This window comes from Thunnus maccoyii, chromosome 13, assembly GCF_910596095.1.
Source record: "Thunnus maccoyii chromosome 13, fThuMac1.1, whole genome shotgun sequence".
Classification (NCBI taxonomy): domain Eukaryota; kingdom Metazoa; phylum Chordata; class Actinopteri; order Scombriformes; family Scombridae; genus Thunnus; species Thunnus maccoyii.
In genome coordinates, this window is record NC_056545.1 from 1190928 (window position 1) to 1218006 (window position 27079).

General features: G+C 39.1%; 2 protein-coding genes across 3 annotated transcripts; one reads left to right on the forward strand and one right to left on the reverse strand.

Moving 5' to 3' along the window:
* Positions 1-4243: 4243 nt before the first annotated feature.
* pgap2 (post-GPI attachment to proteins 2) lies at positions 4244-9414 on the reverse strand. Its single transcript, XM_042431279.1, has 6 exons — positions 9051-9414; positions 7579-7747; positions 5573-5822; positions 5341-5447; positions 4582-4690; positions 4244-4498 (listed from the first exon to the last, which is right to left on the reverse strand). The coding sequence occupies exons 2-6, from the start codon at positions 7744-7746 to the stop codon at positions 4368-4370; spliced, it is 765 nt and encodes a 254-aa protein (XP_042287213.1). The 5' UTR covers position 7747; positions 9051-9414; the 3' UTR covers positions 4244-4367.
* Positions 9415-12464: 3050 nt separating this feature from the next.
* On the forward strand, positions 12465-26630 carry LOC121910868. 2 transcript variants are annotated; one of them, XM_042432235.1, is made up of 4 exons: positions 12465-13202; positions 13777-13982; positions 16001-16121; positions 26404-26630. In XM_042432235.1, exons 1-4 carry the CDS (start codon positions 12717-12719, stop codon positions 26581-26583), a joined length of 993 nt encoding a protein of 330 aa, XP_042288169.1. In that variant the 5' UTR covers positions 12465-12716; the 3' UTR covers positions 26584-26630. The 2 variants fall into 2 exon arrangements, with proteins under 2 accessions (XP_042288169.1, XP_042288168.1); XM_042432234.1 differs by lacking the exon at positions 26404-26630 and adding an exon at positions 17011-18103 and having other exon boundaries at positions 12468-13202.
* Positions 26631-27079: the final 449 nt, after the last annotated feature.

Sequence of the window (27079 nt, forward strand, 5' to 3'; positions counted from 1 at the left end):
GAGTCGTGTCTATTCTTGAGAAGAATCTGTTGCCATCCAGCAGGACGATGAGGATGAGACGCAGCTGGACCTTCCAACAGGACAAAGATCCAAAACACACCGCAGAGGAGACTCAACTGGTTCCAGAGAAAGACAATAAAGGTGTTGGACAGGTCCAGTCAGTCACAAGACTTGAGCCCATTAGAACATTTATGGAAGGAACAAAAGGTTCACCAGCGGCCCCCGAAATCCTCAACATCTGAAGACTGTTTAGAAGAACAGAATAAAAACCCCCCTGAACACTGTGAGAGATTAGTTTCTTCACACAGGAAGCATCTTGAAGCTGTCATTGCAAACAAAGGTTTCTCCACCAAGTATCAACCACATCTCACTTACTTTTTTCTTGTGTCCTTCAAATTCAATCAATCAATCAATCAATCAATTTTTATTTATATAGCGCCATATCACAACAGAAGTCATCTCAAGGCACTTTTCACATAGAGCAGGTCAAGACCGTACTCTTTAATTTACAGAGACCCAACAATTCCCCCATGAGCAGCACTTGGCGACAGCGGTAAGGAAAAACTCCCCTTTAACGGGTAGAAACCTCAAGCAGACCTCGGCTCTTGGTGGGCGGCCATCTGCTTTGACCGGTTGGGTTGAGAGAGAGAAAGAAAGAGGGAAAGGGGGAGGGGGGACAGAAGAAAAACAATCACAACAACAACAACAACAACAACAACAAGCACAAGCAGCAACAGCCAGGGAAGGATGCCATCAGGACTGTGAAGGACCACGAAGGTTCGGCCCGGGACTCAGGTTTTCCTGTGAGATGAGAAAGCACAAAAAACTCCGGGGAAATTCAATGCCCATAATTATTTTATTGATTGGAATGTTATGGTTTCTTTAGCTGTGGTCTGAATTTCATATGAATATCTGTACTGGAAATACATTTCCTGAGTGCATCATGTTCTTTTAAAGGCAAAATTGAGTTTAATACACTTCTACACTTGATTAATGATCATTAAAGTATCAATAAAATAATACAGTAATTTCTCCAACAGCACACTTCTGATATTTTTTCCACCACAATGTGTTTAATGTTAAAGTTTCAGTCGTGGTTGAAGGTTTGGTGACCTGGTGTTACTATGGTACATATGAAGGACAGAAGATGTTGTTTGGAGGATGATAGTTCTTGTCAACAAATCTTCATGTTTGGATCCAAACCAACAATGAACTGATCTACTGACAAGTATTGTGTGTGTATCAAAGCTGATATATCTGATTCCAACCTCTTGACTTTATACTACATTGTTAGTTTCTCAAAGAACTTCAGTACAAAGTGCTGATAATTCTTAATAATACTTTTACTTATTATTATTTGACAGATTAATCAATAATGTAATTAATGGTTAGTTGCAGCTTTCGGTTTCCAAACAGCAGCAAAGATGATGGAGCTGTTTCACCTCACTGTGTTTCTAAAAGGGAGGGTTTTTATTGGTTCTTTATCTAAAGTAAACACAGTATCTCTTTTACCTCTGGTGACCTTCGACCTCTGTTCTAGTATCTTTCAGCCCTGATGGAGCTGCAGCTGATCCAGATGTCAGATAATTGAGGCGGAGTGTAAACATCAGCTGTGAGTGTCTCTGAGTAAATATTAGGACAGATTACAGAACAGGTTTACAGTCTGACTCTCAGCTGCAGGAGTTCACATGTTTGTTTGGTTTCAAACACGACTCGGACCTTCGTTAGTTATTTAATCTTCAGACAGAAACTGATGGTCTGTTACTGCTGAGCGAGGCTGAACTACCGACAAACAAAACAGGAACACAAAAAACCACTAATTCAACTTGTAACACTGAGCAACAAGGATCCAACGATCTCTCTTCACATCACAAACTCTTTGTTGATATCCGGTTTCATCCTGATGAAGGTCACCTGTTCACGAGGAGCTGAATGTCTCTGAGATTTCGTCACCGAGCCTCCACAGTGACACTACTGCCCCCCCCCCACTATCAGGACCATGCAGAGACCTTTAGAGGGGCAGGTGCTCCAAGTTAAAGAGGGGCACATGGAACAAGACTTTTATAGCAACTCTTATTCAAACAGAATATAACAGAATCTTACAACAAATCACATCATATTATATGATTTTCCCCACATGCTGTAATGGGGGTGGGGGACAATGACGATGACTATGACTATGATTCTCTCTCGTTTGTGTCTGTGTGTGTGTTCTGTTGGCAGTATCTTGTTCTTTTAGTAAACAAGCCTGACTTCATTTTAGAATCAATTAAACCCTTCCATGCATGGTGGTCACTACAGTGGACAGCTGTTCAAAAGCCGTTTTCTTATTTATATGCATGGGGTTTTGATGGTATAGTTGCACATCAGTGGACTCTAGTGTGTCAACCCATACGCTGCCATCCACTGGTCAGTCCTTGTAAGTGCAGCACAAATTGCCGGCCGGAAATGCTCAACAGCTCAGGAACATCTTGTTAATCCTTCTATAGTAATAGACCCTCGCAGGTAAATGAAATTTAATAATAATTTAGTAATACAATTGTTAAAATTTCCAAGTATTGATTTTATGATGGGAGAAAATGACATTTGATCATCTGTCCACTAAGTTGGACAAACTCCTTGAAAAATACGTTCAAATATTTTTTTTTATGTCTAAAGAGGAATAAAAACACTCACACCTACAATTATAGGATGGCCAATGGAATATTTAACTTACAGATTCACATGTAAAACAGCAGTTTTCTTTAAGATTTGGACACCCTTCTTCTGGTGAAAGACTCACAACTATTGTCTTAAAGAGAACGATCGATTGCAATACAGTTAATTGGCAATTCAGGTCATAAGGTCAGATTTCTATTTGCTTGGTGATCAAATGTCAGGTATTTATTATTATTATTATTATCATTTTGTCTTACTAAAGTTGTTGGGAATTTTAAGTACTTTAATTTGTAATTCTCTCAAGACTGTTAGTTGTGATGGATTGAGCGTGTATATGTTTATATGTTTACTGTATGCCTGTACAACTGCGTGCAATTATTTTTCCGAGTAGGTGGTGAGCTATGTATATATCTCATGTCAAAGATTTCAGTAAGATGTGTAACTTTTGTGGCCATTGTTTGTAGTGTTTGTTTTTGTATGTTTATGAAAAAAATCCTGACTGAGGTTCATCCTGCATCATAATTCATGCATGAAAGGAATAAAGTCACAGCAGTCACACTCAACGGTCTCATCTCAGATGTTCCTGTGTAACCCCAACACCCCCAACATGAAATCATTGTCTGTCATCAGCAATAACAGACACACGTAGCAATCCGAACATTCACTTAACAAAAACAAAGAGCAGAAACATTCATAAACCGAATGTGACGACACATCAGACTGTGCAGATCAGCCATGGTACTAAAAACAATAGTGATACATTTCTACCTCATAACCATCACTTCGTAGTATGTTGAGCATCACCGGCGTGACGTAAGGCTCACATGTTCTACCTGACGGGGAACATAGTACAGTTGCTGTGCTGTTGAGGGGGTTGCTGGGGAGGGTTAGGGTGCATGTCACCTCGCTTCCCTCACTCCCGTCTCTTCACGAGGACGGAGGAAGTTAATTCACCAAACGAGACGTCCTCGCCCTGCAGTCTGTGGTCCTCAATCACTCCAGCGTCACTCTGAGACGACAAGTACTCATGACACACGTCACCCTAAATGTCAAATATGTAGAAGTCAGCTCTAAATGTGTAGAAACTTATTAAGTAACAGTTTAACGAGAGCCCAGTATTTGTATTTGTATCATTGGACGTCTGGATCTTAAGTTATCAGAGAAATAAACTGGACAAACGTTAGCAGCAGCTCGGCTAACAGCCCCTCCAGGAAGTCCGGTGGTCACCGAACATCGTCGGAGAAACACTGATTGTTTAGGTGAAACAGCTTTAATTAGTATTTTTAACAATTTTAATCTCTTGTAATCTCTTGTAATCCTATCCCGGTGAAGCTGGTTATTTAACAACGAAGACAACAACTCCCATGATCCCTTGCTACTTCACACCGTCATCACACGCCTAGCGGCTGAAATGACATATTGTGTGTTTAACTGAACTATTTTGCCTGTTGTAGAATATAAATAGAGCTGGAAATGTGCAGCGTGTGTCTCCTTTGAATAGCCGGAGGAGCAGCGAGTTCACTGACTGTAACGATGAGCATCATATTAACATCGACAGAAACATGAGAAAGAAAGACGGCAGGTGTTGTTGGAACGTTCAGGATAAAGTTTAATCTCTTTAAAATGTTCAGAAATGTAAAACAAAGTTTCTTTGTGTCCTTTTGGGGTTTTTTTTTTTTTTTTTTATAAAGTCACCAGGTGACGTGAGCTCAGTATCGCTTGTCTTCAGGCGGCGTGGCCACCGTCACCTCTTTGGTCCCAAAGTCCCAGAAGGCCGTCATGTGGAAGGCCATGTTGGAGAAAACCACCAGGTACTCGAAGAAGGCGAACAGCGTGTAGACTGCGGGAGGGACAGCAGAGAGACACTCAGCACGGTGACGGCTTTCAAACAGCTTTCAAACACACGGCGGGACAAACACTTACTTCCTGTTTCACAGAAGTTGTTGTGGCGTCTGAAGAAGTACGCGGCAGCCAGACAACAGCTGACGTTAAACAGGAAGAGACGCAGCTTCCAGCGGTATGATGTCACTTCCTGAGACAGACAGATGGAGAGAGAGAGAGAGAGAGAGAGGGGAAATAATGTTTTCATCTGTTTCACATCTGGACACACGTTCAGGTTTCATCAGGACCCTCATCCACATGGACTAGAACAAACAAAACCTTCTCCAGCACCCCCAAATCCTCCTTGGACCTCTAAAGGACCCTTAAATGTAGTCAAGCAGTCCTTGAAACCCCACAAAGACCACTAGTGTCTGCATAACAACCACTGTACACCCCCTCAGGCACCCATGGGACACCTTGAAGAAGCAGCACAAACTCCAGGACCCTAAAACCTCCTGTGAGCCTCCAAAAGAACATCTTAAAGGTCCCTTAAAAAACCTCCACATAACACTCCTGCAACCTCCTCAAGGACCATGTGATCACACAAGACCTCTTCAAGGACCCCTCAGAGATCCTTGAATGTCCTCAAGCACTCCTTGAAACTCTTTAAGCACCACAAACTCTCCTGAGAACCTGAATCTGGATGCAATAAAACCTGCTATCAGCTCTGCGGCGAGTTATTTGTGTCTATTTCAGATGTTTTATGAGACATTTTGTTTATTTGTTTATTTGTTTATTTATAGAATGATTTTCTGGTAAATGACAGGAACGACTCATCAGGAGATGAAGGGTTTTCTTTACCTCGGGGTTCACGGAGTGTCTCTTGATCACATGCCACAGCTTGCACGTACTGAGCATGTGCAGCAGCGAGCTCGCCATGAAGACGATGAAACCGTTTTTATGAACACCTGCGGACACAAACAGACGCATCGGAGTCAATATTCATCATCAACAGACGCTAGATTCCCTGGAGTCAACAACAACAACAAAATAAACACATCCGCTCAGCAGCAGCAGCTGTGTTGTGACTCACTGTATGTCTCGTTGGACGACACGTATGTGAGCAGCAGCAGTCCCGTGTTCTCGGCGAGGCTGCAGAGCAGCGTCAGTCCGCTCAGCAGCAGCTCCGGCAGCTTGGAGGCGAAGCGGCCGCGGTAGAAGTTGAAGTAGGCGGCGGACAGCAGGTAGCGCGGCGCCGAGTGAAGCCCGATGCAGCAGCGCCAGATGTAACGCTCCGGCACGCGGCTGATGGCGGCGCTGATGGACGGGAGGTAGTTGGACACCTGGAACGGACGATCATCCGTTAATCTGTTAATTATCTGACACCTTAACGACTAAAGAAACCTGAAGATATTCACATTTAAGAAGCTGGAAGCAGAAAATCTTTGCTTTAAAAATGTCACATGTGATGATAAACTGAATATCTGAGGTTTGGAACCGTTGATGAGACATTTAAAGACATCAAACGAACATTTCATGTCGTTTACAGAACAAACGATTCATCAATAAAATAACAGACAGATGAATTAATGATGTTTTGGTCCTAAATGATGTAAACGTCGGTCAGCTGACAGCAGCAGGAAACAGAACGGCTGGTTTCCTGTTTCTGAACACACAAACCGTCTCTGACTATCTGCAGAACTATAATATTATGGGATGTAGTTGCAGGGAAAGTCGTGAGTGTTTCAGCTGTTTGTTCACGTGTTACATGGATGGATTGATTTACTGAAGAGGAACAGTGTTTTTATTTTTAACCCTTTTTTATACTTGTGTACTTTTTCCCGCCTCAGCAGCGTCTCGTTAGCACATCTGGTTGTTTCTTGACTATAAAAGTGTTGGATGTCCCAAAACTTTCTGAGAATAAATCAGAAATAATTATTTTTGCTCATCTAAAGCAGTAGTCCCCCAACCCCGACGTTTTATTTATTATCTAAGTCTGAACGATGTTTTATTTTGAAAAATAACCAAATTCTCAAACCAGGTGGATCCAGCGTGTCTATGTAAATGACGGCGGCCTTACAGGTACGTTGGAGACAACGACGCTGCCCGAGATCACAACAGCACTCAAAACCCTGTCGCCATTTCACGACATCCTGTCTGTGTGAAGCGCCGTTTTCTGCAGGAGCAGACCGGACGTAAGCGACACACTTCGGGCGTCATCGTCTCCCTACATCCTCGCTGCAGAGAAACAAGCTCAGAGCTCCCGCTGAGTTGTATTTTTCATGCACTTTATATTTGTTTTTCTGGTGTATCTTATTTTGAAGGCATGTTTAAACGTTACTATAGTGACCAGAGTGTGTTAGGGGGCAGAGAGGATGTTGTTGGCGCAATGTTATACTAATAAAGTTGCACACAAGTTCACAGTGGATTCAGGTTTATTATTATATTTAGAAAATACCACAGTATTTATACCGGTCGTATCATTTTAGTTTGTTGTATTTATCTGCAGCACCTCCGTGAAAATATTGTCTGACATTAAACCGGTCTGCGGTGCAAAAAAGGTTGGGGACCTCTGACCTAAAGTCCACACCAATGTTACAGAAACATCAGAGCTCTGCAGCCAGAAACCTGCCGGAGATTTCTGACAGTGACTCACGTTTGAAAATTACAAAAGTCAATCAGTCGTGTTTTTATCAGCTGAAGGTTGAACCTGCTTTACATCATCTCTGCTGGATTATTGTATTCTTTATCTTTAGACTTTAAACTAATACAAGACAAGACGGATCTTTAAAAAAGGTCTTTGTTTTGTTGATAGCACTGTTTTATTTCCAACACGTCTTATCTGTTTTATTACTGTTGTATTAAAGTCTTATATTAGGTGTATTTTATTCTGCTTTATTTCATTTTAACTGTCAGATTTTGCTGTTTAATTGTAAAACTTAAATGTTTTAACCATGTAAAGCACTTTGTAACTGTGTTTTGAAAAGTGTTGTATCAATAAAGTTTATTATTATAAATATGATTCATAAAAATGAAGAATAAAACCAGACTTTTCCTTTAAATCTAATCTGACGTCCTGGTTTCCGTGTGACGACTTACGCGACAGTGTGTGTATGTTGAGTCCTCAAAGTGGTACATGAGCGCCAGGGAGAGGCAGGCGATGAGGCCGGTCAGAGGCAGCAGCACCGTCGCCACGGCGAAGCTGGTGAAAGGCAACCGGATGAGGGGCCGGTCCCGGTCCAGGCTGCCGTACGGCCCCTGGAGCATCCTGGACAAACACACGTTGGATCAGCACACAAATACCTGACGACGTTTAAATGATTGATTCATACTTAATAAACAGAACTCATCCTGAATCACATGATCACTGTTTTCACCCCTAAATGTTAATCTGTCATACATAAAGTACATAAGTATTATGAGCTTGATGTAGTTAAAGTATTGCAGTAAAAGTACATAAGTATTATGAGCTTGATGTAGTTAAAGTATTGCAGTAAAAGTACATCAGTATTATGAGCTTGATGTAGTTAAAGTATTGCAGTAAAAGTACATAAGTATTATGAGCTTGATGTAGTTAAAGTATTGCAGTAAAAGTAGTGGTTTGGTCCCTCTGACTGATATATTATTATATATGACATCATTAGATTATTAATAGTGAAGCATCAGTGTTAGAGCAGCATGTTACTGTTGTAGCTGCTGGAGGTGGAGCTAGTTTACACTACTTTATATACAGTTAGCTAGTTTAGTCCAGTGGTTCCCAACCTAGGGGTCGGGCCCCTCCAAAGGGTCAGCAGATAAATCTGAGGGGTGGTGAGATGATTAATGGGAGAGGAAAGAAGAAAAAACAAAGTTCTGATACACAAATCTGTTTTCAGTTTTTGGACTTTTTCTCTAATCTTTGATTTTTGCTGAAATATTGGATCATTTGAACATTTATTGAAATGAAAGCATGTGAGAAGTTTAGAGGGAAAAATCACTATTTGGTGGAGCTGTTAACAACTCATAGACATGTGAAATGTGACCCCGACTACACACTGCTTTTTGTAAGACGTCAAAAGACAAAAAGGTTGGAAACCACTGGTTTCATCTTTAACAATGTGTTGTATTTTAAAAGCTTGTTATATTATCCATTGTGTCAAATCTTCATCTGAAAAGTAACTAAAGCTGTCAAATAAATGTAGTGGAGTAGAAAGTACAATATTTCCCTCTGAAATGTAGAAAGTAGCATCACATGGAAATACTCAAGTAAAGTACAAGTACACTGTGTTTCTTGTCATTTGGGACATCAGACGGTTATATTTATAACAAATACACATGTAAACATATAAATGATTCTGTGATCAACACAGAACCTTCTGTTTGGGTAGATTATATGAAAGCCGAACTGTAGATCAGTAAAAAAGACTTTTTGTCGTTAAAAACCAGCGTTCATCTCTGACATTCAGCGAGGAAACTTTTACAATGACCTGAATAATAAACGGACTTTGGCAGCCGCACTTCCTGGACGCTGTTTCTGACCGTTAGCTCTGGACCGGGTGCAGATGTGTCCGGTTACACCGTGAAACACTCACCTGTACGGTTCTCCAGGCTGGCCCGGTCAGCTGCTCCGCTTCTCACACATTAATGAGACATTTAAGCAGCTTTAGCTTCAGTTTAATCCTGTTAGCTCAGGTTAGCCGCTGTAGCTAAAGTTAACGTTAGCATAGCGCAGACCAGTTACGTCGGAACTTAAAGTCTGATTTAACGTGAAATGTAGTTTTAAATGTGATAAACGGTTTGTTGGCCAAATCTCTAACTTCTCTACAGCTGCTCTGATCAGTTTAATGTCGCTGTCATACTTCATATATCGATCTTTTCTGTTACTTTATGATTCTCTGCCCGACTCGGAGACGCACTTTGCTCTACGTCAAGCTAGCTACAATTCAGTAAACAACTTCCGGTCATCTTATTTACTACTTCCGCTTTGGTAAAACAAGAATTCAGGTGTTTTTTACTTACAAACTGTGTCTTAAACTAACAGTCAGGTGTCCATATGAGCAGTGAAAGAGGTTTTCCTCGCTGTAATCATTCCTCCTGTTCATACTGGATATTAAAAGATCCTTCAAATGTGCTTTCAATGGAAGTGATGGAGGATAAAATCCACAGTGTGTCCACACAGTCATTTAAAAGTCTGTGTGAAGCTTCTATTCAGCTTCATCAGTCTGAGTTAGTCATATCAAGTGGATATCTGACACATTTACAGTCTTTTTAGCATCAGATTCCCTCTTTGTGTTTCCTCGGACAGTGTTTCCCTGTTGAGCTACAGGTGGAAGTATAGTAACAAAAAGAGGGACTTTGGCACTAAAAAGACTGTAACGTTGAAAGATATCTACTTGATTTGACTCATTTGGACGCTGAAGCTTCATATTAGCTTCAGATAAACTTTTAAATACATTTTTGCACAGAAGGAGGACTGTGGATTTTGTCCCCATCACTTCCATTGTAAGGTCATTATGAAGGGATCTTATAGTGGTCAGTATGAACAGGAGGAATGATTACAGCAAGAAAAACAGGTTCAATGTTCGTTTGGGCTCCTGACTGTTGGTTTAAGACACACTTGAAAAACTGAATCCGTCCTTTAAGTAGAATTAGCAAAAACCTGGCTGTAAACAATAACATTTAAGTAAAAGTATTATTAAGAATCATCAGCAATTTGTCCTGAAGTTCTTTAAGAATTTAACAATGTAATATAAAGTCAAGAGGTTGTGATATGTACACAGTAAAAGTTACTGGGTTAAATGTTACCCAGTTCGGGTGAATAAAGCAGCGACACAATACTGAGTTACTGTTACAGAAAACCTCTCGAGACAAGAGGCTGTTTGATACGGAGCCTCTAAAGTCCTGAAAGATGATAATTAACTATGAATTCATGTTTCATGAATTACAACCTTTATTAATGACTTATAATATTTAATAACTGCAGGCCTGATGACTGAGTGAATGAGACTCATCAAGCAATTTACTATTTACACCTAAGAACTTATCACTGAATCTTTTTTTGGGTGAAACTAGAAGACAAAAAGGTGAAATAACACATTGAATGTTTCAGTAGGATGAAGTAAAACATGTAATAGTTCCAGTTTAGTATCAACACAACAACTAAATGCTGAGACTGTATTCATATTGGAGGTTTTGTGTTTGTCCCTGAACAAACGACCAAATAGACCGTTATAAATCGTCATCATAAACGATTATGAATAATCAGTAAAGAGTTCGATGCTTCACATTTTCTAAGTCATCAGGTCAGCAGTTATGTTCAAGTCTTTAATGAAAATAATGAAAGTCTGCAGTCCAAATGTTAGTACATTGTTAATTATGATAATAATTGTTCATTACTTCTTGTTGACAAGAAGAAAAATATATAAAATCACCAGAATATTATCCTCCAAACAACGTCTTCTGTCATTTATATGGGGCGTTGTAGTATTAAACCACCTGCTGTTACCATGGTAACAAAAAGTCACCAAACCTTCAACCAGGACTGAGAGCACATTTTGGCACTTTTGGGGTTAATTCACCAGACCTGACATGCGTGCCAAATTTGGTGAGTTTTTGAGCATGTTTAGGGGGTCAAATTTAAGTTTGAAGTGGTGTAATAATAAAGAAAGAAACAATAGGGTCCTCGCCCAAAAGGCAGAGGACCCTATTGTTCACAGTAGTCCTCTGCCTTTTGGGCTCAGTCCCTAATAATTGTTAATTACTTCTTATTGACAAGAAGAAAAATATAGAAAATCACCAGATTTATTATCCTCCACACAACAGGTAGTTCACCGTAGTATTAAACCACCTGCTGTTACCATGGTAACAACAAGTCACCAAACCTTCAACCAGGACTGAAACTTTAACATTAAGCACATTGTGGAGGGAAAAAATGATATTAGAAGGGTGCTGTTGGAGAAATTACTATATTATTGTGTTAATACTTTGATGATCATTAATCAAGTGTAGAAGTGTATTAAACTGACCAATTTTGCCTTTAAAAGAACATGATTCACTCTTGACCTTATTTATGACCTTTTATCTGTTGTAACCACATTGTTTCTGTTTTAAATAAGATGTCTTGCAGCTTGTTTGTGTTGACAAACAAAGTGTCTCGTCTGTTCAGAAAGAAGGAATAGAAAAGGTTATCTGAAGTGCATCAGACATGGTGACCCTGATTCGAACGCAGTGATCGTTGGAGAAGAGGAATTAAATACAAGATCTGGATATAATATTTAAAATATATTTATACATTTAAGTAGTGGAAAGTTGTTTTAAATATAAGTTTCCATTATATTTAGTTGAGTACAGTTTTGTATTTGTACTTCTTGCAGTCGTCCAGCAGATGGTGCTGTTTCTCTCAATAGGACAGTGATTCCCAAATGTTTTCTAGAGGTGCAGAGCCTCCTTATGGGTAAAAAAAACAAAAAACAAAACAACACATATCAGACAAGTGCTTGCAACCTCCTACATAATTTAATTAATTTAGTTAGTACAGACCTACAACTTGTGTGTGTGACATCTTACTAAAAAACAAAATAAGGAACAAGTCACTTATTAGAGCGAAAGCATTAAAAGTGACACCGCAGCGTGCATGTTCTAAATTTCCATACAAATTTGAATCAGAATCATTTGATATCTGTCTTATTCATTACCACTGCTGTGTTACCATGGTAACAACAGGTCACCAAACCATCAACCAGGACTGAAACTTTAACATTAAGCACATCTTCCTTTTACTTTCAATCAGCTCGCACCAGATACTGGAACATTAAACGTTTTACAGCTGATTAACCTTCGGTGAATGTTTATCAGTCATCGTCATGCCACACAGTGAGCTTCATCTGCTGCTTTATTGGCTCAGCTCACAGGAACAACAAGCAACTGATGATCTTAAAGTGAGAAGAACTGAATGTAAAGCACATGTTCTTCTGTCCACAACATGTACAATAAAACTATACTAGACAGATAAAACTAAGATTATAGTTCCGTCTGTCCAGGAAAGAAACGGAGAGCAGATGGAAAGGAGAGGAACAGAAAAATTCTCATAACCTAAAACATTTTTCTTGTTATTCTTGACTCCTCCCCAGTGTGACGTCATCATGACATAACAAATCAAAAGATAAAATGGGAGTGGCTCTTTATCAAAGTTCATAATAGTTCAGCACTGTGCTGTTGCTGGATAACAGAGAAGAGAAAAGAGACAGTGTCACCTGACCATGGAAAAACACGTTGAGGGAAGAGGATATATTACCCACGTTTATTACACTTATAACAGTCAGCACCTGAAACTGGGTGATTTGAAAGAGAAAGCGAGAGAGAGAGACTTAGTAAACAAACGTCTCTTCAAAGAATACATCCCGGCGTACCCCCGACCAGAGTTTCATGTGACTCATCTGAAACACGACACAACTGGAGCTGGATTAGAAGGAATCAGACGGGATAATGGTTTCCGTGACCCGGACCCTGAGGAGTCTCCGAGGCTGCTGTGGTGGAGTCTGATGGTGAGACCTGAGGACATACAGTCAGCTGAGAGGAGGCTCCTGGAGCAGATCTACCCAGACCGGACGGAGGAGCAGATCCAGAAACAGCAAAGCTTTCTGGGGAAGTTCGCCACCTCGCCTGCCTTCCTGGACTCCTCCAGGCTGGGCTCGTACCGCTTCACCTTCCCCCTGGAGGAGCTGCTGACGGCCTACAGCCAGCAGGTACAAACCTGACAGGGTCTGTCAACACCCCAGAACCATAGTACACTTTACTGACATCCAACTAAAAGCAGCTCATTTGAAATGTACTCTGAGTAAAAGTTTACTTTGTTATAAATCTTTGGGATGAAATAAAGTCATATGAATATATGAAGGATAAAAGATTATGTAAAAGTCTCTGAACTCTCAATAAGTTTATAAATGAAATATAAAAGTCTTTTGTATCTTCTAACTGAATCTCTGTGGTTTGGAGTTTAGTTTCACTTTTACAGTCCTGTCTGTACTTTAGAGATCAGCCTCATCTTGTGGTTTACTGATGTCTTTAGTCTCAGAGTTGTATCTCACTTCCTGCTTCTGTTTCACAATAAAAGATTTCCATCTGTGAACCAGCAGGGTATTTTATTGTGAAACAGTTACAGGGTTGTAGTGTTGAAGTAAAATGCCGTCAGATTTTGCTGAATTACTCTGAGTTCATATGTGTATCTGTTGATCTGCAGTTGAAGGATGTGTTTAAGTGACAACAGTTTATGTCACACCTGTTAGAATCTTCTATTAAATCCTGTTTTATTTCCTCCAGCTTTGTTCCGGCGCTCAGCCTGTCATGCGGGTGTTCAAGACCTTCTTGTACAAACAGAAGGTGATGTACGCTGTGCTGGTCCACAGCCCAGCCAATCAGGAGCTGTTCTCAGAATATCCTTTGCTGACTGACGACCCGAACGCCATCTGTGCTTACAGAGATGGTCGCTTCATCTGGAGACCTGAGGCCATGTGTGGGACTCACAGGTAAGAATATGTAATGTTGCTTCCACTGAAAAACTGCATTTCAAACTGTTAAAGGACACATTCTGCACATTTCCAGGTCCTACAGTTTCAGATCTCCAGTTAAAAAAACTCCTTATTTATCTTCTACTGGTCCTTTATGCAGCCCCTCAGTTCAGCCTCTGTCTGAAACAGGCCATTTTAGCTCCTGTCTCTTTAAGGCCCGCCTCCTGATGAGCCCACTCTGTTCTGATTGGTCAGCTTCAGGAAGCTTCCTCCGGCTCCGGAGGCTACGTAAACAAACTATAGTAGCAGGATTTCACTTCTTTTTCTCCTTCTTTACTCCAAATGTCAACTTCTCAAATCCATCCGTACATGTTGGAGCTGAACAACACATGGAAACGCCTTAGCAACCACCTTAGCAACCAAGGCTACAGAACGGATGCATGTTTATGGACACGTGACAAGCTGATGTCATCTTGTCAGGAAAGTAAAAAAAAACATCTCAAATGAAGCTTCTAGGGCAACTGAAACCTGGGCTTTGTCTTACAGGCAGCATTCCTACATACGTTCACCACCACCAAGTTTGACCATGTTTAACATCTGACATCAGAACAGGATATAAATAACAGAAAATCACAAAAACCAGAATATGAAACCTTTAAGTATTTTAATATGTTGAGTCTTTAGACTGTGATCAGGGTGATGGTGGGGCTCTAGAATTACTCACCTCTATCTCCTCTGTCTTTTTAAATTATTTGAAATGTTGAAATTGGCGGCTACAGAGCGAGCGGTGTTGAGGTTGTACTCGTTACTACGTCACACCAGAAAGTCAAATCAAATCTGCAGGAAGCTTCAGCATGAGTCCACCGCCGCCCAGCGACACGCTGAGTGTTTACGTAGCTTCTGTAGTCGCAGTTTCATCTTCAATCTGTGGATGAAGTTTTAAAACACGGTTTCTTTCTGTTACTGAACTAAAGGAATATAATATATCTGTGCTAAAGCTAAGCAATAGCGACCTCCGGCTACTTTGTAAGGAAACTTAGACAAGATCTCACCCTTCATTCAGGATCAGACTCCACTTCATAGATGCTATATACTGTCTTACATCTCCAGCTGTAGTCATTACTGCAGGTTAACATCATAGACTGTATAAAAATATGGACGTAGTTACCGTTACGTCACCCGTTGGTTTCTGAAGAGCGGTTGTGAAGCTCAAAGCGAGCCGCTCTGGCCGTCGCCATCTTGGCAGTGCGTGACGCTGCCTAACTCCCAGCCAATCAAAAATGAGCAAAGAGAGCGGCTGGCGGACCTGTCACTCAAAACAGCCATGTCCTTCATTATGCAGAACTTTACGGCTTAATAAAATTTAAACAAGTGAGTTATAAAAAAAATTCACCCCCCGTACAGTTGTCATGAAAGAGGAAATTAGCTACAGAGACCAAAACCGTTGTTTGTACCAGGCTGTAAACATGTTTATTTCTGCTGTAAGGTTGGACATTTTAACATGGGGGTCTATGGGGATTGACTCGCTTTTGGAGCCTCAAGTGGCCGTTCAAGGAACTGCACTTTTTGGCTTCATTTTTCAGCCTCGGAGGTTGCCGCTTGGTTAACATGCTGCTTTTGTTAAGCCCTATTCTGATTGGCTGGGGGTGAAGGTGGGGGCTCATTAATGATGCAGATTTCATGTAAACAGCTTCAGAAACAGCCTGCTGGAGAACAGAGAGGTATCTGGGCTGTAAGGAAAGATGGATTTAGATAAATCTAAACAACTGTTGGTGAATAAAATATCACAGATATTTTTAAAATAGACTCAGTGTTTATAAAAATTAATCAAAAAGGTCATGATACCAGATCTTTAAAAACATCTCCACTGCAGCACAGGGAACACTCTGTGACAGTGACACCTCAATGCTTTGGTAATAATTATAGTTAAACAAAAGAACAAAACACTTACTAACTAACTAAAATAAAATTTAAGTTTATTAGTTTTGTAGTTTATTAAATGTGTTGTTTCTGTTTGCTTTTTGTCTTTGTGTCAGTCAGGAGTTGGTCCTCAGACAAGATGAAAAGCAGGTGGAAGTGATGGAGCTGTTTGGACGTGACTGTGAGTTTTACGTTTGGGATGATGTCGCCATCGCCCTGCACGTGGAGGATGGACAGGTACGATCATTCATCTGTACAGAGAAAATATCTTTTCACCATTTCAGTTCACGTTCTACACATGAATTGCACAATGTGGGTTTGGGAAAGCAGATTATGATATTTTTACACCGAATATCTTTAACTGTGACTTTCCTTTGCAGAAAATAAGTTGTTACATAAATTAAATTAATGTATTTCATATTTCTTTACCAGAATAAAAAGGAAACACTCAAGTAAAGTATACATGTGTGATCAAATGATCGCATTCATATACATTTGTTTTGATAGTCTCGGCTTATTTCCTAATATAAAAACTTGAGCCGAGAATCCAAAGTGACACACAAATATTTAAACTAAACATTAATTTTGTCCAATATGTGTGATGTAAATCTACTCAACACTGTTCTCTGCAATGAAAACGTGTTTGGTATGATTCAGTGTCACTGGATTGTTGTTATGCATAAATCACAGTGTCATCTGCATACACTTAACACACCACCTCTTAGCAGCTTTCAGGTGAATCATTTATTGATATATCAACAGAGGAGCAAAGGGCCCAGTATTGAGCCTTGTGGTACACCCCATTTACAATTTACCATTTACTAACTACTCTGTATTGTGCTGTGACATTGTTTGATTGGTAGATGTGTCCTGTTCTTTTAGTGTGTGCATTTTAATTATATGTACCACACATTTTATAAGACATGTAATTTTATTGTTATTACTTATTCTAGTTAATGGTTGCCTTTTTAACATCTGGCCAGGGACAACTAACTCTGGCTCATTTACAGCTCTGTTTTCAGTTGATTGAAATGGTGCCCCAGACTTAAAAATTGGGGTTATTACAGCCGTTTTGTGGAAACACTTGTTGTGCCGCTCGTCATCTTGTTCTGTTCTTCTGTTTTAGGTGCTGACGTTTGGTAGTGACCGACTGAAAGAAAACCTCACCTACTGTGAGACAGGAACACGTCTAATCAGACCTGAAGAAGAGTTTCGTGATTTCGAGGACGCTACAGATCTTGTTAAAAAGTTGTGGCCCGAATATCCGTCACCACTGGAGCGCTCGCTGAACATTCATGCTTCCTAATTTAGTCATGAAGGGGAAACTTTGTATTTACAATATTTAGTATTTGATCAGGATTCTGTGTTTGCTAATTTTGGTATGAAATAATAATAATAATTTATATTTTTAAAATAATGCTTTACGGCTCAGATGGTTGCCATAGCACCACCAACAGGAAGACTGTTCCTACAGTTTAGTCACTTTAGAAGAGAGTAGAGCGTTCTGCCGAGTTTAGTGCTTTTTCATTCATGTTGAGGCCATTTGTTTGTCAAAAAAATGCAAGCGTGAAAAAAAAAGATTTAAAAAAGTCTTTAAGTTACTCATTATTTGTAGAATGCAGATGTCTTGGCAAGTGAATTTACATTTAAATATCATGCAGATGGAAAGGTGACTTGTAGAGTGTCTTTAAGCGCTTTACAGTTAAAATGAAGCATCAGTTGAGAAGGTGGTGTAATATCTATATGTCCTTAGTGAGAAGGATGAAGGTTGTTTAGATGAATGTTCTGCCCACCTAGGGGTCATTATGTAGCTTAATGTTAGCTTTAATGTGCAAAAGATGTTTTTTCATGTTATCCAGATGTTTTTCAGTGTCTTGCCAAAGCATTCTTAACGCTGGTTAATAAACTAATTTCAACCTTTTTATGGAGCGACAAAAAATCTAGAATACAGAAAGAATTTGAAGATGGGACTCTTATTAATATGTTTTATAGGAACACCTCCAATATTAGACAGTTTTTAACACTTGAGGATGCTGAAACATACTTTTATAACAAGCCACATAGATTAACATGAAGCTGTTTTGTGGAACTCCCTTAAAGAAATACCTTTTTAATCAAACTTAATCAGTTCTTACATGTTTATCTTTGCTATTTATGTCATGTTTCCTGTTGGGTTTTTTGGTATTGTTTAAAAATCTTCATTCAACCATTGTATGTTAATCATGTTCTATAAAGTCTTTTGCATCTTTACTTTGAAATCTGCTGTGCAAATAAAATAATACATCATACCTCCGTTTATGGTCCTGTCGATCAGTGTCAAAAAATTCATATTAAATCGATTTTGATTCAATATATATATAAAACATTTACTCAAGTACTGTACTTGTAGTGATTAACTACATCAAGCTCATAATACTTATGTACTTTTACTGCAATACTTTAACTACATCAAGCTCATAATACTTATGTACTTTTACTGCAATACTTTAACTACATCAAGCTCATAATACTTATGTACTTTTACTGCAATACTTTAACTACATCAAGCTCATAATACTTATGTACTTTTACTGCAATACTTTAACTACATCAAGCTCATAATACTTGTCTGTTGTGTTTACATGAGTGTTTGTTTACGTGAGAATGTCACCGACATTTTAACCAACATGATGCCAAAATTAACAGCATGGCTTCTTGTGTCTGAGGCAAATAATCCGTCTGCCTGTTTCAGCAGGTTGTTTCTAGAAGCTTTCAGCATTTTGATAAATTCAGTCTTCACTAACCACTGCTAAGGGAACACCCAGTACATAGACGGCACGTTAGGGAACATGAAACAGGTGATTTACTGCTTGTTTTTAATGTCATTTAGTAAACAGTGATAAGAAAACATCATTAAACTCTGAGGGAACATTACTAATGACGGCCTTGCATCAAACGCAAAAGCAAAAAACTCAGTCCGAGCTGTCTTAAGTCAGTCTTTTTCTCGTCTTGATGTTCCAATAACGTCAAACATGTTTAATATTATCCTAAGTCTTCAGTTTTGGCTCATGCAATTAGTGAAGTTCAATGACATGAACATTGTCAATGACTAGGCATGCAGCAAACAGGAAGCAGCAAACTGGGTGTTACTGTAACAGCTGAAAAAACTAAACTCAAATACCATCACACACACATGATGGACAGTGAGTTAACAATGTAATTAGCTGGTGTTTAATTGGCATGTATCTGATCCACCAACCAGCATGTATTTTAAACACACAAGAGTCCAAACTAAAGCTGGAGGACGAGAATTCAGTTTTCTCATTTAATTTAATTTAATTTATTTTAATTTCCATTTCATCTTGTTTTATCGATTTTATTCTTCCTGTTTGTATGTTTTGTGTTTATCTCTTGTTTTATGTCTTTTTGTAAAGCAGTTTGAGCTGCTGCAGGTTATTTTTTGTGACCTTGTGGGGCTGAAAACTCAGCATGTGTTTCGGCAGACGACACGTTCATTACTTCTGAGGTCTGATGTGTGACTTCCTCTCACATTCTGACCTCAAGGTGAAGTGTTCACATTTCTGGACAGTTGAGTCTCAAATTAACTGATAAAACAGGAAATGTTCATGTGTCAGTTTGATGTTGATCATGAAGACTGTGAGCAGGTTGCTGATCGTTCTCCTCACAGGTACTCTGCTCTTTAACTTTCTATAACTCGGACTTCACACTGACTTTATGTAATATGAGACAGTTAGAGACAGTTTCTGTGGTGTGTTTATATGAAACAACAGATTTTAGCTGCTAACAGACCTGAAAGTGTTGAAGTGTCTCTTTGTGTCTTCAGTCATTGAACGCAGCTGCAGCAGCATGAAGGTTGTTGGTCGAGCAGGTGAGGACGTCACTCTGCCGTGTAAATATGACTTCAAGTATAACGGAGCGAGGTCAGCTTGCTGGGGTCGAAGAGAAATACCAAATGCAGGCTGCAACAACCAGATCATCTCCACAGACGGACTTAAAGTGATAGAATCAACCAGAGTTTCCAGCAGGTATCAGTTACTGGGACGACTGGAGGATGGAGATGTTTCTCTGACAATCCTGAACACCACAGAAGAAGATTCTGGATTGTACGGATGCATGGTGGAGATACCTGGGTGGTTCAATGATGAAAAACATCACATTGATCTGATCATTGAGAAAGGTAAGAAATGGTTTTTATAAAAGAATAAAGTTTGTGCAGGAAGTTACTTGAAGGACGGAGATTCATAAACTAATGTTCAGTGTTCAGAGGTTTGATGTTATCAATTAATCTACCAATTACATTCTTGATTCATTGATTTTTCTTCAGTTCATAAAATGTCAGTAAATTGTGAAAAATGTCCAACACAAGTTCCTGGTTTTGTTTGACCAACGCCTCTTTTGTTAAGACGAAGACGAAAATTATTCTATTGATGTTAGAGAGAGACGAGCTGGCTGAAACGTGTCAGAATGATGAAGATTTTACACCTCAGAGGTTTTAGAATAAAAGTCGTAACTTCTGAGCATGAACTCGCTGTCTGACATGTGAACAAACTGCTGCTGCTGTTTCTCTGCAGACGACACGTTCAGCATTTCAGAGGTTTGATGTGTGACTGATAAAACAGGAAGGGTTCATGTAGGGACGTGACTGGGATGGATGCAAAACCAAAACCAAAATCAACTTCTCTTTTAGTGACAGAAAATATTTTGTCAATTGATTCATCATTTAACTCATTTTTTCTAGCAAACATGCAGAACATTCATCATTTCCAGCTTCTTAATTGTGAAGATTTGCTGCTTTTCTTTGTCGTTTGTGACAGTAAACCCTCCAGCCTCGACCACAGCAGCCACCACAACAGCGAGAGGAAGTCAAGTCACACTGGTTGAAGAGGTGAGTTGAAGTCAGTATTTAAAATAAGTTTATAAGACAAGTTTTATTTTAGGTTTTGATCCAGTGACTCATCTGATTCCTGCAGTGCATCAAACAGCAGTTCATCTCTGAAACAAACAAACAAACAAACAGCAGTCCAAACACGAAAAATTAGTTGTCGTTGAGTCCAGCTTTAAATCCAGAAACTTCAGAATGGTTCCAAATGTTGAAGTTTTCTCCAGAGTCTCTTCTCTCAGAGTGAATTGTCTCCAGATGTTGTGATGAAGTCGTTTCATCCAGTTGTTTAAAAGCAGAGAAACTGATTTTCACTCCTTTAACATCAGTTATTTGACTGTAAACGTATCAACCAGAAGAGTTTTCTGTCCTCACTTTTAAACCAAAAGTAGAGAAAACATGTGAGTTCCCGCTCAAACTTTACATCTATCAGAGAACTCGTCCACAAGCCGTCTGATGTTTAAAACATTATTTTAATGTGAAACAGTTTCCAGGTGTGTTTTAGAGACGTCTGTCATAAAACAGGTGAATCTATTTTCAGCTGACAAACAACCAAACTGCTTCACTGCCAACATCTGGTGAGAAGGACACACTGCTAGAGATTAAACTAGTCCAATAACACAAAACCAGTCATCAACTAGTTTCATAATTGATTTATTGTTTGAGTCTTTTTGAAGTAAAAATGCCAAAATTTTCTATCTCCAGATTCTCAGATATGAAAATTTGCTGCTTGTGTCTAATTTTCTCACAGTAAACTGAATCTGACAAAACAAATGTTTATATTTTGATCTTTGATAAGATGTTTGTTGTTTAGAGTTTAGTTCATCTGTGTGTGATAATAATAACAAATATAATTCTAACTGAACAAAAAACATTTGTTTGTTTGTTTGTTGACAGTTGTGTGCTCAGCAGGTAAACAATCTGCAGATCTTCATCGGAAACACAGTGAAACTCTTCATCATCTTCCTCATACCTGCACTGCTGCTGATAGCTGCTTACAGTCAGTACACACACACACACACACACACACACACAAACACACACACACACACACCTCAGGTCCTGTTATTCTTCATATAATAGAAATGATTAGAAGATGAATGTAGTTTATTGCATCGAGACACTTTGACTACAGTCGTTCTACACTTTACTCATTGATTTGTTAACATTAAAGAAATTAATTAACAGAAATTGCAACTGTATGCAAACATAAAGAGATCCTCAAGTTTATATAAACACTGAGTGTAACTACACACTCTGATCATTTAAGAACTTCAAACTTTAAATACTTTTTATTTTAAAAGGAAGCAAACATGTTCATTATTATATACATGAAGGTCCATATATATATATATATATATATATATATATATATATATATATATATATATATATATATGTTTTTCCTTCTGTAACAATGTTGTGAATGTAAATTAATGTCAGTTTATCTGATTACAGTCGTGTCATTAAAGCTTTTTTCAATCTGACTTTGAGACACAGAAACACAAAAGACAAGAAGCTTCATAAAGCAACAGTCTGTTTATTTACAGCAGCATAAAAAACAGACAACAGTTCATGTTTCACAGCAGCTCCATGTCACATTATTTTCATCTGTTTACAGAAATAATCTGATTTTCAATCGATCGTCGCCCTCATGAGGCCAAATTACATCATTACATCATGAAAACTAAACTAAACTTTTACTTTCATCAACTTTAAGGAAACAAAACTACAATCATTTAAAACTGATCAAAGTTTTATTTTTATTTCATGTGTCTGCAGGAGTGTGGAGGACCAATCAGAGCACAGCGACTGACAGGAGGCAGAACCAATCAGAAGAGAGGGACAGCTCTGTGTAGAAACCTTACTGTTGTTGAATAATGTTTAGTAAAGGTTTGATGCCCTGAAACAACAACTGAAAGAATTCATTCTACAATGTCATTTGTAGATTGAGTTTAAAATTTGACTTGAGTTTCGTGATTTCAGTGTTTGCTGGGAACAAATAAAGTCCTTGAAAAAAATCCAAAAGTCCAAGAATAAAGCTGGAGGATCAGCATTCAGTTTTTAATTCAGCTTAATTTAATTTGGGGTTCCATTTCATCTTGTTTTATCTGCTATGTTATTCTTTTTAAATCCTGTTTATGTGATTTGTGTTTATCTCTTGTTTTGATGTCTTTTTGCAAAGCAAAAGCTGCTGCAGGTCATTTTTTACAGTGTAGTGGAGCTGAAGACTCGTTCAGTACTTCTGAGGTTTGATGTGTGACCTCCTCTCAGGATGTTTAGACCTCAGTGTGAAGTGTTACCATCTCTGGATATACACACATACACATGCTCCCACTTGCATGTATTTTCACTGTACATAGTTGTTGTTTTATGTATGTTTGCTTAGGTAGAATTAGATTTTGGGATATTGGTTTATTGATCAAAGCATCTGCTAAGTTTGTTGACTCTGCTATTGTTTAATAAACATTGTAATATCTTTAAAGAGAAGTCTTTCGTCATTATTATTATTATGCATTGTGAAAAGTTGCTGATTGAATTCAAACCTTCTTTGTTCACTTGTGAATGTTGAAATCCCTCAGATATTAGCATTCTAGGTGAACTCTTTTATGAGACTACCTTATTGTCTGGTTATTGGTCCCAGTTTCCAGGTGGTGCCCCATTTTTATTAATACATATTAATAATTTATTAACTTTAATCATTCATAATTATATCTGATAATTATTATTAATTATTGCTAATAACCAGCCATGCTCCTCACAGACCCAACACTTGATGCCCTGTGTGAGGCTCTCTAACAGTTGGTGCCCCGTGTGAGGCTCTCTAACAGTTGGTGCCCCGTGTGAGGCTCTCTAACAATTGGTGCCCCGTGTGAGGCTAACTAACAGTTGGTGCCCCATGTGAGGCTCTCTAACAGTTTGTGCCCCGTGTGAGGCTCTCTAACAGTGTGATGTAAATCTACTCAACACTGTTCTCTGCAATGAAAACGTGTTTGGTATGATTCAGTGTCACTGGATTGTTGTTATGCATAAATCACAGTGTCATCTGCATACACTTCACACACAACCTCTTAACAGCTTTCAGGTGAATCATTTATTTATATATCAACAGAGGAGCAAAGGACCCAGTATTGAGCCTTGTGGTACACCCCATTTACAATTTACCATTTACTAACTACTCTGTATTGTGCTGTGACATTGTTTGATTGGTAGATGTGTCCAGTTTTCAGTGTGTGCATTTTAATTATATGTACCATACATTTTATAAGACATGTAATTTTATTGTTATTAGTTATTCTAGTTAAAGGTTGCCTTTTTAACATCTGGCCAGGGACAACTAACTCTGGCTCATTTACAGCTCTGTTTTCACTTGATTGAAATGGTGCCCCAGACTTAAAATTTGGGGTTATTACAGCCGTTTTGTGGAGACACGGCAGTAAATCCTGACATATATCTGGACTGTTTTTCTCCAGTAGACTTGTCTGAACTAACTTCAATGATTTGTTCAGCTAAACCATCAACCTGTCTCTTAGATCCCATCCCAACTAGGCTGCTTAAGGAAGCCTTACCCTTAGGGAGCACTTCTTTACTAGATATGATCAATTTGTCTTTAGTAACAGGCTATGTACCACATTCCTTTAAAGTAGCTGTAATTAAACCTCTTCTTAAGAAGCCTACTCTTGATCCAGGTGTTTTAGCCAATTATAGACCTATATCTAACCTTCCATTTCTATCCAAGATCCTTGAGAAAGCAGTCTCTAATCAGTTATGTGACTTTCTACATAACAATAGTTTATTTGAGGATTTTCGGTCAGGATTTAGAGGCATCATAGCACAGAGACAGCACTGGTGAAAGTCACAAATGACCTCCTAACTGCATCGGACAAAGGATTTGTCTCTATACTTGTCCTGTTAGATCTTAGTGCTGCATTCGACACAATTGACCATCAAATCCTTTTGCAGAGACTAGAACATTTAATTGGCATTAAAGGAACTGCATTAAGCTGGTTTAAGTCCTATTTATCAGACCGATTTCAGTTTGTACATGTTAATGATGAATCCTCCGTGAAGGCAAAAGTTAGACACGGAGTTCCACAAGGTTCTGTACTTGGACCAATTCTATTCACCTTGTATATGCTTCCTTTAGGTAATATCATTAGGAAACACTCCATAAATTTTCATTCTTACGCAGATGACACCCAATTATATTTATCAGTGAAGCCAGATGAACCCAATCAGTTAAACAAACTCCAAACATGCCTTAACGACATAAAGACCTGGATGACCTGCAATTTTCTACTACTAAATTCAGATAAAACTGAAGTTATTGTGCTTGGCCCTAAACACCTTAGAAACACATTATCTAATGATAAAGCTACTCTGGATGGCATTACCCTGGCCTCCAGCACCACCGTAAGGAATCTGGGAGTTATCTTTGATCAGGATATGTCCTTAAACTCCCACATAAATCAAATCTCAAGGACTGCCTTTTTTCACTTACGTAATATCACAAAAATCAGGCACATCCTGTCCCTAAAAGATGCAGAAAAACTAGTTCACGCATTTGTTACTTCTAGGCTGGATTATTGCAATTCCTTATTATCAGGCTGCCCTAACAAGTCTCTAAAGACTCTCCAGAATGCAGCTGCACGTGTACTGACTAAAACTAGAAAAAGAGATCACATTTCTCCCATTTTATCTTCACTACATTGGCTTCCTGTAAAATTTAGAATAGAATTTAAAATCCTTCTCCTAACTTACAAAGCCCTTAATGGTCAGGCACCATCATATCTTGAAGAGCTCATAATACCGTATTATCCCACTAGAACACTGTGCTCCCAGTATGCAGGCTTACTGGTGGTTCTTACAGTCTTTAAAAGTAGAATGGGAGGCAGAGCCTTCAGCTATCAGGCTCCTCTTCTATGGAACCATCTACCGGATTCAGTCCGGGGTGCAGACACCCTCTCTATGTTTAAGAGTAGGCTTAAAACTTTCCTTTTTGATAAAGCTTATAGTTAGGGCCGACCAGGCTCGCCTTGGATCAGCCCTTAGTTATGCTGCTATAGGCCTAGACTGCTGGGGGACTTCCCATGATGCACTGAGCTCCTCTCTCCTCCTCCTCCTCTCCATCTGTATGCATTCATGTAACATCAATGCATGTCACTAACTTTGCTTCTTCCCCGGAGTTTTTTGTGCTTTCTCATCTCACAGGAAACCCTGGGTTCTGGGCCGAGCCTTCGCGGTCCTTCACAATCCTGATGGAATCCTTCCCTGGCTATTGCTGCTTGTGCTTCTTGTTGTTGTGATTGTTTTTCTTCTGTCCCCCCTCCCCCTTTCCCTCTCTCTTTCTCTCTCTCAACCCAACCGGTCAAAGCAGATGGCCGCCCACCAAGAGCCGGGGTCTGCTTGAGGTTTCTACCCGTTAAAGGGGAGTTTTTCCTTACCGCTGTCGCCAAGTGCTTGCTCATGGGGGAATTGTTGGGTCTCTGTAAATTAAAGAGTACGTTCTTGACCTGCTCTATGTGAAAAGTGCCTTGAGATGACTTCTGTTGTGATATGGCACTATATAAATAAAAGTTGATTGATTGATTGACTGACTTGTTGTGCTGCTCGTCATCCTGTTCTGTTCTTCTGTTTTAGGTGCTGACGTTTGGTAGTGACCGACTGAGAGAAAACCTCACCTACTGTGAGACAGGAACACGTCTAATCAGACCTGAAGAAGAGTTTCGCGATTTTGAGGAAGCCACGGATCTTGTTAAAGAGTTGTGGCCCAAATATCCGTCACCACTGGAGCGCTCGCTGAACATTCATGCAACCTAATTTAGTCATGAAGGGGAAACTTTGTATTTACAATATTTAGTATTTGATCAGGATTCTGTGTTTGCTAATTTTGGTATGAAATAATAATAATTTATATTTTTAAAATAATGCTTTACAGCTCAGTTGGTTGCCATAGCACCACCAACAGGAAGATTGTTCCCACAGTTTAGTCACTTTAGAAGAGAGTAGAGCGTTCTGCCGAGTTTAGTGCTTTTTCATTCATGTTGAGGCCATTTGTTTGTCAAAAAATGCAAGCGTGAAAAAAAAAGATTAAAAAAAGTCTTTAAGTTACTCATTATTTGTAGAATGCAGATGTCTTGGCAAGTGAATTAACATTTAAATATCATGCAGATGGAAAGGTGACTTGAGGATGCTGAAACATACTTTTATAACAAGCCACATAGATTAACATGAAGCTGTTTTGTGGAACTCCCTTAAAGAAATACCTTTTAAATCAAACTTAATCAGCTCTTACATGTTTATCTTTGCTTTTATG

Excerpts from the sequence above, each read along its gene's own strand:
- pgap2 (XM_042431279.1), bottom strand. The coding sequence starts at position 7,746 with ATGCTCCAGGGGCCGTACGGCAGCCTGGACCGGGACCGGCCCCTCATC. Across the intron at positions 5,448-5,572 it reads GTCGTCCAACGAGACATACA|GTGTTCATAAAAACGGTTTC; the intron begins GTGAGTCACAAC and ends TTGTGTCCGCAG. Across the intron at positions 4,691-5,340 it reads GACACTCCGTGAACCCCGAG|GAAGTGACATCATACCGCTG; the intron begins GTAAAGAAAACC and ends TGTCTGTCTCAG.
- LOC121910868 (XM_042432235.1), top strand. The coding sequence starts at position 12,717 with ATGGAAAAACACGTTGAGGGAAGAGGATATATTACCCACGTTTATTAC. Across the intron at positions 13,203-13,776 it reads TGACGGCCTACAGCCAGCAG|CTTTGTTCCGGCGCTCAGCC; the intron begins GTACAAACCTGA and ends TATTTCCTCCAG. Across the intron at positions 16,122-26,403 it reads TGCACGTGGAGGATGGACAG|GTGCTGACGTTTGGTAGTGA; the intron begins GTACGATCATTC and ends CTTCTGTTTTAG.